Consider the following 19,524-nt stretch of genomic DNA (forward strand, 5'->3'; position numbering starts at 1 on the left):
CCTGTTTCCATGCTGTAAACCTCTATGACCACTGAATACAGTGTGGAAAAGTGTGAGGTTATGCACTTTGGAAGGAGGAATGGAGGCGTAGACTATTTTCTAAATGGGAAAAAGCTTAGGAAATCAGAAACACAAAGGAACTTGGGAGTCATTGTTCAAGATTCTCTTAAGGTTAACATGCAGGTTCAGTCGGCAGTTAGGAAGGCAAATGCAATGTTAGCATTCATGTCGAGAGGGCTAGAATATGAGAGCAGGGATGTACTTCTGAGGCTGAATATGGCTCTGGTCAGACCCCATTTGAAGTATAGTGAGCACTTTTGCGTCCCATATCTAAAGAAGGATGTGCTGGCCTTGGAAAGGGTCCAGAGGAAGCTCACAAGAATGATCCCTGGAATGAAGAGCTTGTCGTATGAGGAACGGTTGAGGACTCTGGGCCTGTACTCGTTGAAGTTTAGAAGGATGAGGGGAGATCTTATTGAAACTTACAGGATACTGCGAGGCCTGGATAGGGTGGACGTGGAGAGGATGTTTCCACTAGTAGGAAAAACTAGAACCAGAGTAACAACCTCAGGCTAAAGGGACGATCCTTTTGGAGTGAGATGAGGAGGAATTTCTTCAGCCAGAGGGTGGTGAATCTGCCACAGAAGGCTGTGGAGGCCAGGTCATTGAGTGTCTTTAAGACAGAGATAGATAGGTTCTTGATTAATAAGGGGATCAGGGGTTATGGGGAAAAGGCAGGAGATTGGGGATGAGAAAAATATCAGCCATGATTGAATGGCGGAGCAAACTCGATGGGCCGAATGGTCTAATTCTGCTCCTATGTCTTATAATCTTTAAATCCTCATGATTTTCTTTTGGTGGATGTGGCCTAATAGACTGCTCACTGAGGCCTTCTTGCTGCAAACAAACCTGTGAAAAGATTGGTGTTTGTTTTTTGTAGAGAGCCTGTTTCTTCAGTAATCAGAATCACGCTGCATCTATAATCAAAATCATCAATGCATTAATAATCATGATTCTGTAGCAGTGAGACTGGGATTTTCTGCTCCCATTCCCATCAGTCAGGTTCAGCAAATCACAGAATTCATAGAATCCCTACTGACCAGGAGGAGGCCAATCGGCCCATCGAGCCTGACCGACAAAAATCTCACCCTGGTCTTAACCCCAAGTATTTACCCTAGCTAATCCCCCTGACACTAAGGGTCAATTTCATAGAAATCATAGAAACCCTACAGTGCAGAAGGAGGCCATTCGGCCCATCGAGTCTGCACCGACCACAATCCCACCCAGGCCCTACCCCCACATATTTTACCCGCTAATCCCTCTAACCTACGCATCCCAGGACTCTAAGGGGCAATTTTTAACCTGGCCAATCAACCTAACCCGCACATCTTTGGACTGTGGGAGGAAACCGGAGCACCCGGAGGAAACCCACGCAGACACGAGGAGAATGTGCAAACTCCACACAGACAGTGACCCGAGCCGGGAATCGAACCCGGGACCCTGGAGCTGTGAAGCAGCAGTGCTAACCACTGTGCTACCGTGCCGCCCATGGCCAATCCACCTAACCCGCACATCTGTGGGAGGAAACCCACTCGGTGAGAACGTGCAGACTCCACACAGACAGTGACCCAAGTGGGAATCGAACCCAGATCCCTAGTGCTGTGAGGCAGCAGTACTAACCACTGTGCCACCCAAAATATTGCCAGAAGTTCAAAGTCACGTTTTATGTTGGCGTAAACGGCACCCCCCCCCCCCCCCAAAAATCAATGACAGGGTGTTCTTGATGTTGCCTGTTGGGAAGCTCTTTTGAATATGTTACCATGTAATCATCAGACCCATGCACTGAAATCATTCCAGAGGTGCCCGGGCGGTGCCCGGGCAGTGCCAGGGGGTGAGGGGGACACTTTCCAGGGTTAACTGTTTTGGCCACTAGGGCAGCCTTTAAAAGTGACCCTCCGATCCTTGCGACTCGAAGTTTCTGCGGGCAAATCAGAGGCCAGCGATACATCGTGGGATCCGATCCATTGGCTGGAATTTTACCGTCGGGCGGGCTCACGGAACAGAATTCTCGGTTGGCCTCAGGCGGGATTTTACGAGCCTCGCCCGAGCAAGTCCCGGCAATAAATTTTTTTTTCCGAAGTCCCCAACTGAGAAAGTTGCCATCGCCATTTCCACCATTGCTATTGGCTGCTTCAAAGCCACTTTTCCCGCCCGCCATCGGCATTTGCTGATTTCTGGGAAAATCTCTTCCTGAGAATCCGAATCCCTTATTGCACCACTGACTAGGATCCAGTTTTTACTATTGGGTCACACGAAGTCTGTGGCATTAAAATGGGGGTCACGCTAGAAAAAGGTTTGAGAAACGTTGTTCTGAAGTCTAAACAAGCCTTCATTACTACTCTTCCAGCTGCCCACAGACTCAAATCTCTCCACACAGCTTCATACTATAACGGTGGCACGGTGGTTAGCACTGCTACCTCGCAGCGCCAGGGACCCGGGTTCGATTCCCGGCTTGGGTCACTGTCTGTGTGGAGTCTGCACGTTCTCCCCGTGTCTGCGTGGGTTTCCTCCCACAGTCCAAAGACATGCTGGTTAGGGTGCATTGGCCGTGCTAAATTCTCCCTCAGTGTACCCGAACAGGAGTGTGGCGACTAGGGGATTTTCACAGTAACTTCATTGCAGTGTTAATGTAAGCCTACTTGTGACTAATAAATAATCTTTTACTTTACTTTATATAACGTTCTTCCCTGCACCTTCAGTAATATGGATCTTCTCTTGTTAAACTGTATCATCTCATTACTGCCTCTTAACTTGCCTTCCCTTCTCTTTCCTATTGTGATCAGACTTGATGGCATCCTGCTGTACTGTGTAGGCCTTTGCCCACTTTCCCTGTAAAGACAAGTGCTGGTACAGGAACGTGGGTGGAAGTGAATCACAGTAATATTGCCTTCCGATCTTTTTTTTTTAACTGGGAATAAGTGCTACGTGAGTGATGGAAACAGATGATTTAATATTCAAAGTTTGCAGTGCTGTCTGTCTCAGCCTTTATAATTAGCTGTTGTCCTGTGGCATTGGACATGTTGCATAATATGATTCCCTGTTTTATAAGGAGGGATATTACAATGTGCAGCATTCTATTTCTGAGGTAGAATTGTACCTCTTTCAAGCCACACAGTTTAATTGTTAAGTAAACAAAGCCTCAGGGCAGAGTTGAATAGTTTGGTGAGGGAGTAGGCCCATTTGAAAATCTTAAAATACAGTACGTTAGAAACAGCCAGCAGTAAATGTGACTTGCTTTCTTTCATGTTTAAACTCTTTGCATCTTGTTTGTTTTCACTCAGCTGGCTCCCACTGGCAGTGCTTCTCTGATTAACTCCATGAAGCTGATTCAAAATCCCGTCAATACCTGTGACCGAGTTTACGCCTTGGTCCAGAGTCTCACCTCCCAGATTAAGAAGCGGTTAGAGGACCCCAAATCGGCAGGTAAATGCATTCCTACTCTTGCTTTTTTGCCAGCAGGATTGCTACGCAGAAAATTGTGGAAACACAGCAGCGTAAACAGACTTTGGTGTTCTAACAAAGAATCCCAGGCGAAACAATCGTCTTGTTTTGGCATAAAAACAGAAAATGCTGGAAATACTCAGCAGGGCATGCGACATCTGTGGAGGAAGAGTGATGATGTGGAGATGCCGGAGTTGGACTGGGGTGGGCACAGTAAGAAGCCTCTCAACACCAGGTTAAAGTCCAACAGGTTTATTTGGTAGCGCGAGCTTTCGGAGCGCTGCCCCTTCACTCACCTGAAGAAGGAGCAACACTCCGAAAGCTTGTGCTACCAAATAAACCTGTTGGACTTTAACCTGGTGTTGTGAGACTTCTCACTGAGCAAGAGTGAAGCAGAGGTAATGTTTCAGCCTGACCTGCTGAGAGTTTCCAGCATACTTTCTTTTTATTTCTGATTTCCAGCATCTGCAGTACAGAATTTAGTTTTTGCATTAATGAACGCTTCTTTTGGATATTGTCTGATTTGCTGTGTATTTTTTATCTTCTGATTCCGACCATTTGATTAATTTTTTAAATGTCCTGTTTAGGATAATTAGATTATTAGAGCTTGGGGACATTTCTGGGCCTGATGTGAAGGAACTAGATTAACACCAGCAGAGAGGTACCCTCATTTTGGCTTGAGGTGCTCCATATTATTAGCCCTGCTCTCACTATCTGGTTCACTAATCCCTTCAGCCACTCATCAGTGCTCAGAGTTATTGAAGTATAATGAGTTATTTTGTATTAAATTTAATTATGACCCTCTAACAAATGTGTACGTTAGTTGAAGCTTGGATAGTCAGTCCAAGAGGATCACAATACTGTTTTAAAAAAAAAAAATTGAGTACTTGCTCAAACAGGCATCTTGAATAGTATGTACAAATAAATGATATGAACACAAATAAATATCAGACAGTCGGCCCTCGTGGGTTAAACTTCCAAATCCCTGATTCCTGATGTATCTACCCCTTTTATTAAAAGTTTATTTGTTATTGTCACAAGTAGGCTTACATTAACACTTCAATGAATTCACTGTGAAAATCCCCTGGTTGCCACACTCTGGCGCCTGTTCAGGTACACCTGAGGGAGAATTTAGCACGGCCAATGCACCCTAACCAGCACGTCTTTCAGACTGTGGGAGGAAACCGGAGCATCAGGAGGAACCCCACGCAGACACGGGGAGAACGTGCAGACTCCACACAGACAGTGACCCGAGCCGGGAATCGAACCCGGGTCCCTGGTGCTGTGAGGCAGCAGTGCTAACCCACTGTGCCACCGTGCTGCCCTCTCGATTTGTCAGAGCTGCAACTCTTTCACTTCTGTCGGCTCATGCTCCACTCATGGGGAGTTGAATGGACTTGATTGACATCAAAGTTTAAATGACTTAAACACTGCTGGTGAGGCAGCTTCCAGTACCAGCTTCCTCCATGGTCAGGTAAGAAGTCTGACAACACCAGGTTAAAGTCCAACAGGTTTATTTGGTAGAACGAGCTTTCAGATCATTGCCCCTTCAGGTGAGTGAAGAGTTCAGTGAAGAGAACAGGGCATATACAGACACAAACTCAATTACAAGATGATGGTTGGAATGCAAGTCTTGACAGGTAATCAAGTCTTCACAGGTACAGACAATGTGAGTGGAGAGAGGGTTAAGCACAGGTTAAAGAGATGTGTATTGTCTCCAGACAGGACAGTTAGTGAGATTTTGCAAGTCCAGGCAAGTCGTGGGGGTTACAGATAGTGTGACATGAACCTAAGATCCCGGTTGAGGCCGTCCTCGTGTGTGCGGAACTTGGCTATCAATGCTCCGAAAGCTCGTGCTACCAAATAAACCTGTTGGACTTTAACCTGGTGTTGTGAGACTACTTACTGTGCCCACCCCAGTCCAACGCCGGCAACTCCACATCATGGTCAGGTGGATGGAGAGAGAGGCAGAAACTCAGGTGAGCATGGACAGACACAGTAATAGAACATACGTGGGTAGAAGAATACGAGGTGGCGGGTGATGTATATGTAATGTAACCCATAGCACAGGGCGAATAATTCTCCCAAATCGAGTAATGCCTGCAGTAAGTATTTTTTGTCTGTAGCTTTGTGCCTACTCCAATACAGTAAATGTATTTTCTTTTTTTTTAACTTCTTAAAGAAAGAGATGTAAGATCTTTTCATTGCTGCCAGTGTGCAGTTTATTTCCCTCAGGATATAACTTTGTCTTCTGGTGTTTCTGGATTTTAGTCTGGTGAATTGAAAGTGATTATTTCACGTGTTTACTGCAGACCTTCAGCTGTACCACAGCGAGACCCTGGAGCTCATGCTGCAACGCTGGTCAAAGCTGGAGAGAGATTTCCGGATGAAGAGTGGCCGCTATGACATCAGTAAGATCCCAGATATCTACGATTGTATTAAGTATGATGTGCAACACAACAGCGCCTTGAAACTCGAGGACACCTTGGAGCTCTTCAAACTCTCCAAAGCCCTTGCAGACATCATTATCCCTCAGGTAGGAAATTAATTGGGCAGAACAGTGCATGCTGTAGTATCGGACATGCATGGTAGAGAGGTAACTTCCAGTGTGAAGAATCTCTCTGTCCGTACATTGTCTTAACTGTATTTGTGTTAAATCCTGATTGATAATGCCCCTGTGGAACACCTTGGGATATTTCTCTATGTTAGAAGCACTGCAAGTGGAAATATGACACTTCATCTTCTCGCGCTCACTTGGAAAGCAAAGTGTTTTTTTTTAGTTAAAAGTTTATTTATTAGTCACAAGTAGGCTTACATTAACACTGCGATGAAGCTACTGTGAAAATCCCCTAGTTGCCACACTCCGGCGCCTGTTCGGGTACACTGAGGGAGAATGTAGCATGGCCAATGCACCCCTAACCAGCACGTCTTTCAGACTGTGGAAGGAAACCCACGCAGACACGGGGAGTACGTGCAAACTCCACACAGTCACCCCAGGCCGGGAATCGAACCCGGGTCCCTGGCACTGTGAGGCAACAGTGCTAACCGGGCGGCACGGTAGCGCAGTGGTTAGCACTGCTGCTTCACAGCTCCAGGGTCCCGGGTTTGATTCCCGGCTCGGGTCACTGTCTGTGTGGAGTTTGCACATTCTCCTCGTGTCTGCGTGGGTTTCCTCCGGGTGCTCCGGTTTCCTCCCACAGTCCAAAGATGTGCGGGTTAGGTTGATTGGCCAGGTTAAAAATTGCCCCTTAGAGTCCTGGGATGCGTAGGTTAGAGGGATTAGTGGGTAAATATGTGGGGGTAGGGCCTGGGTGGGATTGTGGTCGGTGCGGACTCGATGGGCCGAATGGCCTCCTTCTGCACTGTAGGGTTTCTATGATAACCACTGTGCCGTCCACAAAGGAGTCTCCTGTTAATAAAAATGCAAAATGCTGGAAATATCCAGTAGGTTAGGCAGCATCTATGGAGAGAGAAAAATGAGGTAGCATTTCAGGTTGATGACATTTCATCAGAACTGGGCAAAGTCCGAGTTGTATTAGGTTTGGAGCAGGGGGTGAGTGGGACAGGGACAAAGGAAGGTCTGTGATGGGGTGAGAGGCAGGAGAGCATTCCAGTGCCAAATGTAATAATGGAGAGGTGCAAGAGAAGGAACAAAAAAAGAAAGGACGCGGCTGGAGCTGTTGTGCTGCTGTCTGGAAGCAAAAAATAAGAGAAGAACCAAAACATAAAGAAAAGGAAACAAAATGGCAGGGTCAGAGTTATAGCCTGAAATTGGTGACCTTGATGTTGAGTCGAGTGGCTAGAAGACTCTTATTAAAATGAAGAGGTTGCGTAATAAAATGTAAAGTTCTTTATTAAACACAAAAGCAGCCTGTATTTTGCACATTTTGCATAAAGCTGCAGTTATTTCATGTACCATTAGATGGCATCAGTAACTGCAGTTACTCAGAAGCAGTGCAATTTGCTGCAGTCTCTCCCTCCAGCACTTCAGCACCCATCCCTTGGCTTCACCCCCTGTTTGGCAATCCTAAATAAACTTTGTAATTCAAATATGTCTTCATCAAACCGGAAAGTACCATGAATCGAAGTACTGCAAATGTCTGGCACATTTGAAGGTTACATTTCGTATACTGTTACACCACACACACAAATAGAACAAGACGCTTGCCCTGAATAAGGCATATTTGCATATCTGTTCTACACACACTATGCACACAGAAAGCCAGCTCTCCGGCTGCGTTCTAGTTGAGTGGTTTAACTCATTCAATGGCAGAAAAGCCTTGTATTTATTGTGCGGGATTCTGGATGTGCAACACTCATAGTTCTGGTCTATACGGTATATTTTTAAAAAAGCACACACAAGCACTGGGGATAGTGCGAACAAAGATTTACAAGGACGCCACCAGAACTGAGAGATTACAGCTGTTCGGGAAAATTGAATAGTTTGAGGCTGTTTTTCCTTTCCTCTAGCAGGGGGTGACCTGAGAGTGGGCTTTAAAGAGGTGAGCAGGTTGGACAGGGTTAGATTTGGAGAGAGTGTTTTCACTTGTTATGGGAGAAGCCAAAATGAGAGGCCATTAACACAAGACAGACACCACTAAATCCAACCAGGAAATAAGCAGGCATTTACTTAATTAGAGAGCGGTGAGAATATGGAACTCGGTCCCACAGGATGTGGTTAAGGCAAAAAGCTTAGAGGAAACTAGTTGAGTACATGAGAGAAAAGAGAATAGAAAGATGTGCTGGGATGATGAGGGAGATTGAATGGGAGGGAACTCGTGTGGAATATAAACACCAACACAGACTAGATGGGCTGAATGGCTTTTTGTATGTGTTATATTTGATACAGTCTATACGGCACTTTAGCAAGCATCTGCAATATCTCAACGAGCTCTACACACAATTAATTATTTGGAATTCCACTGACTTGTGAATAGAGGGATACGGTCCCCGGAAGGGTAGGGGCTTTTAGTTCAGTTGGGCAGCATGGTCGGTGCAGGCTTGGAGGGCCGAAGGGCCTGTTCCTGTGCTGTAATTTTCTTTGTTCTTTGACTGCTGCTGGAGGTAAATTCGGCAGGTTTCATGCATGGCTAGTTCCCACAAGTATCACAGAATTGTTACAGCGCAGGAGGAGGTTATGGGGCCCATTGTGTTTGCATCTGTTCGCCGAATGAGCATTTTACCTGGTACTATTCTCCTGCTTTGTACCTTGTGGATTGTTTCAAACGATCATCTCATTCCACTGTGAAGGCTTTGATTGAACCTGCTTCTACCACAATCTCAGGCAGTGCATTCCAGATCCTAATCACTCCGTGTGAAAACATTTTTTCTCGTTTCACTTTTTTTGCTCCTTTTGCCAATTACTTTAAATTTGTGCCCTCGTTCTCTCTCCTTTCCTGTGTGGGAACAGTTTCCCCTGGCCACTGATGATTTTGAATAGCTCTATCAGAGCTCCTCTCAGCCTTCTTTTCTCCAAGGAAAAGAGCCCCAACTTCTCCATAATTGCAGTTTCTCATCCCTGGAGCCTTTCTCATAAACCTCTTTTGCACTCTCTCCAGTATATTCACATCCTCCTTAAAATGCAGCACCCAAGAACTGTACGCAAGAACAAAAACAGAAAATGCTGGAAAGACTCAGCAGGTCTGACAGCATCTGTGGAGAGAGAATAGAGCCAACATTTCGAGTCTGGATAACCCTTCGCCAGTGCAATAATCCAGCTAAAGTCTTAACTAGTGTCTTATACAAGGTCACTGTAATCTCCCTGCTCTTCTACTGTGTGATCCTACTGTTAAAGCCTAGGGTACTGTATGCTTTATTAATTGCTCTCTCAACCTGTCTTGCCACCTTTAATAACTTAGCCACAGATGCACCCAGGTCCCTCTGCTATTTTCCCCCCTTTTTATTCCCTTTGTTTTATACTCCTTGCCCATCTTCTTCTACCAAAGTGAATCACACCTCATTTCTCCGCATTGAACTTCATCTGCCACCTATCAGCTCATTCCACTAACTTGTCCTTCTGTAGTTCTACACAGTTTACAATGCTTCCAAGCTTGTATCATCCTCAAATTTTGCAGTTGTTCCAAGTACACCTCGGTCTAAAGCATTAATATGTGTATCAGGAAAAGCAAGGGTCCCAATATCGACCCCTTGGAACTCCACTACAAACCTTCCTCCAGCCTGAAAAATATCTACTAACCGCTTTTCTCTCTGTTTCCTGTCACTTGGCTAATTTTGCATCTATGTTGTTACTGTCCCTTTTATTCCATGAGTTATAACTCTGCCCACAAGTCTGTTGTGTGGCATCACATCAAATGTCTTTCACATCAACAGCGTTTCCCTCATCAATCCTCTCTATTGTCTCTTCGAAAAACTCCAGATTTTCCCTTAAGAAATCCACACTGGTCCTCCTTAATTAACCCATATCTGTCCATGTGACCATTAAATTCTGTCCTGAATTTTGGTTTCTAGATGTTTCCCCATCACCCAAGTTAAACTAACTGGCCTTTAGTTGCCGGCTTATCCTTGCACCCTTTTTGAATAAGGGTGTAACATTAGCAATTCTCCAGTTGCCTGGTACCACCCTTGATCCTAAGTGGATCTGCAATTTCTATTCTCTCTCTCTCTCTCTCTCTGTCTTCTCCGTATCCTTAGATGCAGCTCATCCAGTCCTGTGGGGTCATGTGGTAAGCCTGGGTAAGAGTTGGTGCAGACTCGATGGGCCAAATGCCCCCCTCCTGCACCGTGGGGATTCTGTGAATTACCTTCTCTTTCACCATGGCCTGGGTAATATCTCCTTCCTTGGTAAAGACAAGATGCAAGGTGTTCATTTAATTACCCAGCCATGCCCTCTGCCCCTGTGTCTAAATCAAGAAATAACAATGCGAATGACCAATTATTTGGGATAGGGAGGCAGGCATACATGCGTCCCTCCCCTCCTCCCTCTTAAACATATTTGCTCTGCCTCCCAACAACAACTTGCATTTATATAATGTCTTTAATGTGGTAAACATTCCAAGACATTATCAGACAACATTTGTTATTGAGCCACATAAGGTGATTTTGGGACCAAAGCTTGGTTTCAAGGAGGAAAGACAGAGGTTTAGGGAGGGAATGTTAGAACTTGGCTCTGTTAGACCTACATCTGGAACATGGTGCTACCAAAGAACCAAGTGTCAAGAACAAAGGCAAAATATTGCAGATGACGGAAATCTGAAATAAAAACAAAACATGCTGGAAGTACTCAGCAGGTCAGGCAGCATGTTTTATACATTCGTGGGACATGGGCGTCGCTGGCTGGGCCATCATTTATTGCCCATCCCTAGTTGCCCTTGTTCAGAGGGTAGTTGAGAGTCAACCACATTGCTGTGGCTCTGAAGTCACATGTAGGCCAGACCAGGTAAGGACGGCAGATTTCCTTCCCTAAAGGACATTAATGAACCAGAGGGTTTTTCCGACAATGGTTTCATGGTCATCTGTAGATTCTTAATTCCAGATATATTTTTTTTAATGGAATTCAAATTCCGCCATCTGCCGTGGCGGGATTTGAACCCAGAACCCAGCATCTGTATAGAGAAACTGAGTTTAGGATTCAGTTTGATGACCTTCCATCAGAATGGTTTCTGGTTTGTTTTACTATCCGTCATGATGGACTTTCTGGGTTTTTTCATTGTTGCAGATGTAAACTCGATTAGTGTATAAGAATCAAAGTCAGCACCATACAACAGTGACAAGCCGGTGTGTGGTGACCCACAAAACTGTCAGGTTTCACTCATTTGACTTAAAAGCGTCAGCTGTCTTGGCATATTCTACCCCTTCAAATAAGTGGAGCTTCTGTTTGTTTCAATGGATTCTGTGAGCCTGCCTCGCTGTCTGATCATAAATCACTGTCGTAGCATTTCCCCAATGTTGATGTCTCTCACTGTGGATAAAGCTTTAGTATGCAAGCTATGCAGGCGCTGTCTGCACGTACAGTCTGTTCTGGTTAAGCTCCACCCTCACGATCACAATGGATACAAATCTCTCTGATGTTTTGTTTTAAATATTTCTTTGCGTTCTGCGACAACTGGAAATTAAACCACGAATGGATTTCCATAGCGGTGCAGAATCTGTGTGGTTACCAGTCTTGATAAGAAGCCCTGACTGTTCCTACTTCTATATAATAATGTTGTGCCAGGCTTTACCACACTGTTATCTCTCTCTCGCTTTGTCGTCTTTCCCTCTCTCTCTTTCTCTCTCTCTTTTCTCTCTCTCTCTCCCTGCTTGCTCTCTCTCTCTCTCTTTCTCTCTCTCTCTCTCTCTCCTTTCTCTCCTTTCTCTCCTTTTTCTCTCTTTCTCTCTCCTTTCTCTCTCTCTCCTTTCTCTCTCTCTCTCCTTTCTCTCTCTCTCTCCTTTCTCTCTCTCTCTCCTTTCTCTCTCTCTCTCCTTTCTCTCTCTCTCCTTTCTCTCTCTCTCTCCTTTCTCTCTCTCTCTCTCTCCTTTCTCTCTCTCTCTCTCTCCTTTCTCTCTCTCTCTCTCTCTCCTTTCTCTCTCTCTCTCTCTCTCCTTTCTCTCTCTCTCTCTCCTTTCTCTCTCTCTCCTTTCTCTCTCCTTTCTCTCTCTCTCCTTTCTCTCTCTCTCTTTCTCCTTTCTCTCTCTCTCTCTCCTTTCTCTCCCTCTCTCTCCTTTCTCTCCCTCTCTCTCTCCTTTCTCTCCCTCTCTCCTTTCTCTCTCTCTATACCTGTATCTATCACTGCGTGTATCTGCATGTACGTATAGTAATAAAAATGTAGGCTGAGTGAGAGATAATGTCTGTCAAGGTTAGCCTCCTCTCAATAACTACATTAATAACTCTGTAATCATCGAAGGGGAACTAATTGATGCAATGTCTGAGTTTTAGACTGAATCTTGGCTGACAGAAAATGTTTACACATCTTCCCAGTGCAGGGCTCTGCATCCATCCCCATTTCCCAAATGGGAATATTGCAGTGAGATTTGTCTTGCCTATTGCAAACACTGCACTTGTCAGTTTTAGGGAATGCCATGTAGAGTGTTACAATGTAGGATTATAATCATGATTCGTTCAGACCAGATAATCCCATTAACTCTTTCCCCCCCCCACACATTCCCTTGTTAATAAATTAATTAATTGAAAATGAATTTAAAAGCTAATTTGTGCGGAGTAAAATTCCCAAGAAAGATAATCAAGTTAATGTGATTTTTACATTCCACCTTCGCCCATTGCCCAGCAATTAAAGTCCTTCTCTTCCCCCTCGCTCGAGGAGCCCGGGAAGTGATCTTGAGGCTCTGCCTTACAAACAAGCTGCCTAGATATTTCTAATAACCAAACATTGAATGTCTCTCCCTTTCAAATTGAAGTCTGGATCAATATCAAGTGACTGATGGTGGAAAATTGCACGTCTGGGAGCTCTGGGTAAGATAACGGGAGTCAGGGAGGGTAGAAAACTGAGAAGGGGGGATGGGGAAGAGGAGAGGAGGATTGGCCATGATAAATTGCCTCTTATTGCCAGGGGGATTAAGAGGGTAAATATGTGGGGTTACGGGGAAAGGGGCTGGGTGGGATTGTTGTCGGTGCAGGCTCGACGGGCCAAATGGCCTCCTTCTGCTCTGTAGGCATTCTATAATTCTTTGAAATAACCTGAAAATGTACAGTACGTCAGTCAGCTTCTAAAAGAGAAAGACTGGTTGAGATGACCTTTTGTGACGAAGGATCTCTGCCCAGATTTTTAATCCAATCTTTCCAATGCTGATGGAACTTTGGTGCCTTTCCAATAATTGTCGAGGGAACAGGGATTGCTCCTATTCACCTCTGGACTGTGAGATAATGCACAAAAATTGGCACCAGGACCACACGCAGCCTTCCACCAGCCAGGCGGAAAGGTTTCAGTGGGTGTGGAGGAGGGGAGGTTGCAGGGGAAGAGGATCGAGGTGGATTAGGCAAAGAGGAGCACAGCGTGGGCTCTGAGCTTTAATGCACTTTGCTCCAAGTGAGTTCTAAAACCGGACAATATTTCACACACTGGGAAACTGTCAGGATCTTTGATTTAGCAGCATTTCACTGACTGCAGTGAGGGAAAATAGCACTCCATGCTCAGTTGAGAACAAGCTGTGTTTGGTATAAGCGAAGTGGGATTGATGGTACAATAGTGAGACTCCCCAGTAGCTTCCACACCAGCTAAGGGCCAAACGCCCAGTTAAGATGGCTTTTGTGAAAGAAAAGTCAGTCAATAATTTCCTTCAAGAATAACGATCTCTTTTTCCCAGCACGTGGAATACAGCAAGACCAAAAGCATACAACCGTAGATGGCATCTTGCTGCTCACTCAAAGGAAGTGGGTAAAAATCATAGAAACCCTACAGTGCAGAAGGAAGCCATTCGGCCCGTCTGGTCTGCACCGACCACAATCCCACCCCAGGCCCTATCCCCATAGTCCCACATATTTACTCTGCTAATCCCTCTAACCTACACATCCCAGGACACTAAGGGGCAATTGAGCATGGCCAATCCACCTAACCCCCGCACATCTTTGGATTGTGGGAGGAAACCGGAGCACCCGGAGGAAACCCATGCAGACAGTGACCCGAGGCCGGAATCAAACCCGGGTGCCTGGCACTGTGAGGCAGCAGTGCTAACCACTGTGCCACCGTGCCGCCCCCAAATCTCCTGCAAAGGGTGTAGCTGTGATTGACCAATCCCTGCCTATGAACCTCTGCTGGGATAGCATCAGGGGCACAAATGCAGGGGTGCATGACAAAGAAAGGAATACCGGGAATATTTCTGGTCATAAAGAGGGGAGAGGGGGATGGGGGTAGCGATGTTGGCAGCATCAGCCCACAGTTTGTGGAGCCTTTATTCCAAATCAGCACCTGCCAAAACCTTTCCACCTCTCTCTCCTCCTTCAAAATGCTCCATTAAACCTACCTCTTTGAGCAAGCTTTTGGTTATGTGTCCTAGTATCTCGATGTGGCTCCGTGTCAGTCCGATTATGCTTCTGTGAGGTGTTTGAGACATTCTGCTACACTAAAATCTACTCTCTAAATGCAGCTGGTTGTTGTTGGGGTGGGGTTGATTTATTGTTGGACCAGCCTCAAGTTGCTGCAGAATTTGTCCTTCAGTAAGGGGAAGATAGGTGGGGAGAATGACAAAGTACAAATCTGAAATAAAATCCGATATGCTGGAAGTTCACAGCATATTGGATTTTGGGCGGCACAGTGGGTTGGCACTGCTGCCTCACAGCGCCAGGGACCTGGGTTTGATTCCTGGCTTGGGTCATTGTCTGTGTGGAGTTTGCACATTCTCCCTGTGTCTGCGTGGGTTTCCTCCGGGTGCTCCAGTTTCCTCCCACACTCCAAAAATGTGTGTGTTAGATTGATTGGCCATGCTAAATTGCCCTTCGTGTCCCAGGATGCGTAGGTTAGAGGGATTAGCAGAGTAAATATGTGGGGTGACGTGGATAGGGCCTGGTGGGATTGTTGTCAATGCAGACTCGATAGGCCGAGTGGCCTCCTTCTGCACTGTAGGGATTCTATGAGATGATTCTTCTTTGAGCAGTTGTGTCATGTTAGGGCACGGATCAGAAACCCCAAGGTATACTATCACGTTAGATTAAACCCCAACTATTTTGGCATTAATGTGAGGATAGGATGTTTTACTCCAGGCGCAGTCTATTGACACACTGGGAAGCTTTTCAAATTTTATTTAACAACGTTTAACTGTAACAAATGAATTAGCTTAACCTTTAACAATTGAACAATACTTAAACAAGACAAGATACAATTCTTAACTGCTAACCTATCCCTAACAGTTTCAATTCAAGCAATATTCCTCTTACAGACTTAAGCCCCTCTTCAAAATCGGCTAGCAAAAACATAGGCTTATACAAGCACGGTACTTGTACTTAGGTTGCCAGCCCTGGAGCTCCCAGAGAACCTCCAGCGAGGGAGACAGAAAGACATATCTTGTTTCTTTCAGAACCAGGCAGGAACTGTTCGCTTTTTCAAAAAAATGAATGAGAAACGGCGTTTTCCCTGCAAGCATTAGCTCCTCCCATTAAGCTCATGACTCTGTCTCTGTCAATCAACCTAATCAAAACTCTACTTTGAAACCCCAAGGGGGAACCCAAGTAAACATAAATACATTAACTCTGTTTAGACAAACGCATCATTATCTAAAATGAGTTATTACCCTGCGGTCTCAGCATGGAGCTGTGTGTTTTTGTTAGACGAATTCACTCCTTGCAACAAAACACTGCCTCTGACAAGAAACATGATATAAATAGATTTCTTAAAGGCACAGTATCATCACAGTCAGCATCTGAAAACAAAAAAGCAAGTTAATAGAACCTTGCAGTACAGAAGAAGGTCCTTCAGCCCATCATACCTGTGCCATCTCCTTGCTAGAGCAATTCCATACTATCCCATTGTCCTGTGCTCTCCTCATGACCCTGTAGCTCTGTTAGTCATTCTTCTCTGAAAAGGTGCAGTGTTTCTTGCACTTAGTGTTCTAACGGCCATGAGTAATTACATTTTTGGTAATCCCCTCCCTGAATCCCTTAGTGATGGGATTTACATTGATATCTCCTTGTTGCTCTCTGTGCAATCAGTGAATATAGTTTTCATTAATCGCTCTACTAAAATGCTTCATAATTTTAAAAAATCTCTATTCAATCCAGTCTCTGTTCTGGTGGAATAGTCTTAGGGGGCGAATCTCCCAAAAAAATTCGAAGTGTTGAATTCGCAGGAAAAATGGTGTAAATCATGACTGTTTTTTCGGTGGGAGTTCAGACTCGAATCTCCCACACTGTGCACTGCAAAGGGTCACAATCGTGGATGTCATTAAAAGCTCGGGGGGGGGTGGAGCCTATTTGCGCCGGAGTTTGACAGTTCCAGAACTCTGCGCGTGCGCAGTGGCCCCCGAACTGTCAGCCTGCAGTTTGCTGACCAGCTCGATCGCTGGCCAGCCCGGGACCCCGGCAGTGCTGCCCCTCCATTGTGGTTCCCATGACCATTCCCGGGCCAGTCTCCATTCCCCCCCCAGCAGTGATGATCTCTCCCACCCCGGCAGACGCCCCCCTCCGGGAGGCAGACCCCCCTCAGGAGGCAGAAACCTCCGGCTGACCAGCCCCCCAGGCCGCCCCAATCACTGGCCTCCCTCCAGCCCTGAACGATCCAAATGGCAGAGTGGCAGCGGGACCACCCACCAATTGCTCCTATGTCCTGCCCCCTTGGCATTGCCCATGCCTGGTGGGCAGTGCCAAAGTGTTCCATGGGCATGGACACTTTGCCCCTTTGGCAGTGCCAAGGTGCCCATGCCCAGGGGCACCCTCCCCTCCCGCCCGACCCCTGGGGGGGCCCCAACTGGTCCCCCCTTCACTCCGGCGGGGTCTCCCGCTAGTTCCCCGAAAGTGGGGAGCTACACTAAACCCCGCCGGTGTGAAATTGTGCTGGCGGGGTGGGAGATGCTATCGGGCCCGGAGAATTCAGTCTCGGGCCTGATAATCACATGCAAATGACATGAAAAATAGAGATTAAAAGTATTTACCTGGTCTTCCTGCCGGTTTCCTGCGTGGTCCCGACTGCGCTGATTTCCAGTGGTGGGAAACATGTATGTGTTGGGAACGCAAGCATGAATCCCGTAAATCGGCGCACGCGCACATCTCCTGACCAAACCTGCCAAAAAATTAGCGGGTCGGAACGGGAGAATCGCCCCCTTAGTCTTTTGAATCTTGCATCAGAGTTTACCATCGAGAGCATTTACCTGATGCACCTGTACTTACGCTTTCTGGAGCTGTAATGCCCTTCCTGTAATGGAATGGTCAATGCCCTTAACTGTGATGGAACCATTATTTTGTAGGTACTTTTCATACTCCTTTATTCTAGTGCTGTTGATACTTTCTATGTCGACGCTTGTCTGCTGAGAATACTGGGTCTGATTTACTCAGCTGCCTTGCTGCAAACTCAGTCTGTTCTGTTTTCTATAGGAATATGGTATTAACAAAGAGGAGAAGCTGGACATCGCCTATGCATATTGCCTTCCGCTGATCAAGAAAATGCAGCTGGATCTACAACGGACACATGAAGATGAATCTGTCAACAAACTACACCCACTGTAAGACAGCCATTGAGAGAGTGTGCCCTTGCTGTAATCAGAGTGTGCGCCCTTGCTGCTTTCAGAATGTGCATATGTACTGGATGGAACTGTGATCGAAAGCCAGCTTTGTGTTTCTGAGTGAATATTCTTACAAAATATGTAAAACTGATATAAAATAAAACGTTGACAAAAAAAGCAGGGCGGAGTGGAAGGGATGATCGGGAATGTACTGCCGAAAGAAGCAGATTCAAGAACAACTTTCTAAAAGGCAATTGGATAAATACTTTTTTAAAAAACTAAAAACATGCAGGGAGAGAGCAGGGGAGCATGAACAAAGAGCTGGCACAGAAATGAAGGGCCAAATGGCTTGAAGCTCTTTAATTCCACCTTTGTACGTTAAAACACGGAACCAAAATCCAGGAGCAATCCTGGAACTACAGTACAAGAAAGAAGAAGTGAGTGATTTGGGAGCTGATTAGTCCCTAGTGTTAATAGAAAGTAAAGATGCTGCCTGGTGTGGCAGCAAAGCTTCTTTCTAAATCTGTCTGTTCATCTCTTCCGAGACAGTGGATGGAAGACCACCTGGTGTCGGGGGATAGGGACTGGGGGTTTGGGAAGAATCAACCTGGGTTCCCTTTTCTGGAAGCTGGCACATAAGCAGCACTAAGTGAGAATGATATGAGCCGTGATGCCCTTTATGGTCAAACTCTTTGACCGTATCTTGTCTAGGCTTCCAAATGACAATTCTTTCTCTCCCTTTCATTCTTTAATGGGATGTGGGTGTTGCTGGCGAGGCGAGGCCCCAGCATTGGTTGTCATCCCTAACTGCCGTTAAACTGAATGGCTTGCTAGGCCATTGTCAACCACTTTGCTGTGGGTCTGGAATCATACGTAGGCCAGACCAGGTAAGGATGGGAGATTTCCTGCCATAAAGGACATTAGTGAACCTGATGAGTTTTTTAGTCAGTCTTCGATAGTTTCATGGTCACCGTGATTGCTGAGACTAGCTTTATATTCCCAGATTTATTGAATTTAAATTCCACCAGCTACCATTTGAGGATTTGAACACATGTCCCCAGAAAATTAATCTGGGTCTCTGGAACTAGTCCAGTGACAATACCACTATGCCATCATCTCCCCTGGAGACAATCACTTGGGCAAGGTACTGGAAGGCCTTTGGCTCTGAGGAACGTTACCTTGGCAGGAATCAGTCTCTTCTTCCTAACTCTGCCCTCGTTTAAGCCCCCCCGTTCCCAAAACCCACCATTCACTTGGCTTAATGCCATCCTCCTGCTAACTCCTCCTTTGCCTCAGCATTCAGTTTCATCTGCTTTACATTTCTCTGAAACATCTGGGATGTCCTCCAATGTTAAAAGTGCTACGTAAGTGCACGTGTTGCTTAGAAAAGCTGGAACCGATCAGGAGATAAACTCGAGGGTTGTTTGTCGCGTCAGTTGTAGCTCAATGTTAGCACTCGCATCTCTGAATCAGAGGTTGTGGGTTCATGTTCCGCTCCAGAGAAATGAAAGTTTATTTATCAGTCACAAGTAAGGCTTACGTTAGCACTGCAATGAAGTTACTGTGAAAATCCCCTAGTCGCCTGTTTGGGTACACTGAGGGAGAATTTAGCATGGCCAATGCACCCTAACCAGCACGTCTTTCAGACTGTGGGAGCACCCGGAGGAAACCCACGCAGACACGGGGGAGAACGTGGAGACTCTGCACAGACAGTGACCCAAGCCGGGAATTGAACTCTGGTCCCTGGCGCTGAGAGGCAGCAGTGTTAACCACTGTGCCACCGTGCCACCCTGAGTAAAAATCAATCCAGGCTGACGTTCAAGTGCAGTACTGAAGGAGTGCTGCACTGTTGGAGATGCTGTCTTTTGGATGAGACATTAAACCGAGGGCTGCCTGCCCTCTCAGGCGGGTGTGAAAGAT

General features: G+C 46.0%; 1 protein-coding gene across 9 annotated transcripts in view; it reads left to right on the forward strand.

The window, feature by feature from the left end:
- The window catches only part of ppip5k1a (diphosphoinositol pentakisphosphate kinase 1a), a 156,795-nt gene that overhangs the window by 74,395 nt on the left and 62,876 nt on the right, over positions 1 to 19,524 (forward strand). For all 9 annotated transcript variants that reach the window (XM_078199923.1, XM_078199929.1, XM_078199926.1 and 6 more), the window contains 3 exons: positions 3,342 to 3,483; positions 5,814 to 6,037; positions 17,477 to 17,604. In XM_078199923.1, the coding sequence (XP_078056049.1) occupies positions 3,342 to 3,483; positions 5,814 to 6,037; positions 17,477 to 17,604 (494 nt within the window). The remainder of the gene's footprint in view (positions 1 to 3,341; positions 3,484 to 5,813; positions 6,038 to 17,476; positions 17,605 to 19,524) is intronic.

The sequence above is a fragment of the Mustelus asterias genome, chromosome 29 (assembly GCF_964213995.1).
Source record: "Mustelus asterias chromosome 29, sMusAst1.hap1.1, whole genome shotgun sequence".
NCBI lineage: Eukaryota > Metazoa > Chordata > Chondrichthyes > Carcharhiniformes > Triakidae > Mustelus > Mustelus asterias.